The sequence below is a fragment of the Marmota monax genome, unplaced genomic scaffold (assembly GCF_021218885.2).
Source record: "Marmota monax isolate L192 unplaced genomic scaffold, Marmota_monax_Labrador192_F-V1.1 WCK01_AAM20220418_F8-fsc00001, whole genome shotgun sequence".
Lineage (NCBI taxonomy): Eukaryota > Metazoa > Chordata > Mammalia > Rodentia > Sciuridae > Marmota > Marmota monax.
This window is the reverse complement of record NW_026693777.1, coordinates 34,494,826-34,496,349: the sequence shown is the minus strand read 5'-3', so window position 1 is coordinate 34,496,349 and position 1,524 is coordinate 34,494,826. Positions and strand designations below refer to the sequence as shown.

General features: G+C 39.6%; 1 protein-coding gene across 1 annotated transcript; it reads right to left on the bottom strand.

Annotated features, from left to right (window-relative positions):
* Nucleotides 1-311: 311 nt before the first annotated feature.
* Nucleotides 312-1,244, bottom strand: LOC124104022 (olfactory receptor 4K14-like). Its single transcript, XM_046460700.1, has one exon. It carries the CDS (start codon nt 1,239-1,241, stop codon nt 312-314), a length of 930 nt encoding a protein of 309 aa, XP_046316656.1. The 5' UTR covers nt 1,242-1,244.
* Nucleotides 1,245-1,524: the final 280 nt, after the last annotated feature.

Below are 1,524 nucleotides of genomic sequence, written 5' to 3'. Positions count from 1 at the left end.
AAGAGAAGTTTATTAAGATACTACCAACCCAAATGAATGCATGTTGTTGTGAAATAAATTTTAGATTATTGTTTAACTATTTGTAGGAAAACTGAGTAGATGTATTTCCCAGATTGGTAGATTTGATTTTAGTAATAATTCTTAGTGTTCTACTGGCTAACTACTAAGTATTGAATTTTCCTGTATTTTATTAACCCTATTTCTATATCTGGAGACAGGAACACTAAGGCTCATACTTGCAACCTATTTTATAAGGTTTGTCTTACCAATTTAAAGTGTTCATGAAATTCTCAGGCACTAATAATTTCATTTCATTTGGAATCCAGATAGTAGTTTCTAAGTCTCTCCATAGCACTTTTCATTTCTTTGTTTCTCAGGGTATAAATAGCTGGATTGAGGAGTGGTGTAAAAACAGAGTAAAACACAGCAAGAAATTTGTCCAACCAGGTGATGTTGAGTGGCCACACATAGATGAACATACAAGGCACAAAAAGGATCACTACCACTGTGATGTGGGCACTGCAGGTGGACAGGGCTTTAGATGCACCAGTTTTAGATCTCTGGTGAACAGTGAGAAGAATGTATGTGTAGGACATCAGCAAGAGAATGAAGCAGGTTACAACCACAACCCCACTGTCAGCATTCATTACTTTTCCCAAGTTAGAAGAATCCATGCAGGCCAGCTTGATCACTAGTGGTATGTCACAGAAGAAGCTATCTATTTCCCTGGGGCCACAGAAAGGCAACTGAACAATCACAGCCATCTGACTTATGGCATGCACAAAGCCCGCGGTCCAGGATGTCAACACCAGCCCAATGCACCTTTGCAGGCTCATAATGGTGGAGTAGTGGAGTGGTTTGCAGATGGCCACATAGCGGTCATAGGCCATGACCACCAGGAGCACCATCTCACCCCCTCCAACAAAGTGCACGAAGAGGATCTGGCACATGCATCCTGCAAAAGAAATGGTCTTATTGTCCTTGAGAAAGTCAGCAATCATCTTAGGAGTGGTGACTGAGGACAGCCACAAATCAATGAAGGACAGGTTGGCCAGAAAGAAGTACATGGGGGAATGGAGATGAGGGTCAGTGATGATTAAGGTCACAATGACAATATTTCCAGATACAATGATCACGTAAAGCAACAAAAATATTATTAAAAGTAAGACCTGCAAACTCCATGAATGGCCAAGTCCTAGAAGCACAAATTCTGACACTGTGGACTGATTTCCTCCAAACATTTTATTCAGTGTCTCCTCTGACATGACCTGGAGAGGATAGAGTATCAGTTAGTGGGATTAATTTTTAGAATTTAGCATTCACATTAAAATTTAGCAACTATATCTGCAGTTAAAAGATATATTGGTCACATGTACATGGTATTATCTGTAAAAGAGAATCTAAATGATGTCTGAGAATGGGTTTTCAAGAAGCATAGTCTGATATGGGATTTTTATCCAGCGCCTGGTTGAAAGAGTCAAAAACAATAGGACAGTGAGTGTAAAGTCTAGGAAAAGAGTTGTT

Bases quoted from the DNA above. Each gene is read 5' to 3' on its own strand.
- LOC124104022 (XM_046460700.1), bottom strand. From the start codon at position 1,241: ATGTTTGGAGGAAATCAGTCCACAGTGTCAGAATTTGTGCTTCTAGGA.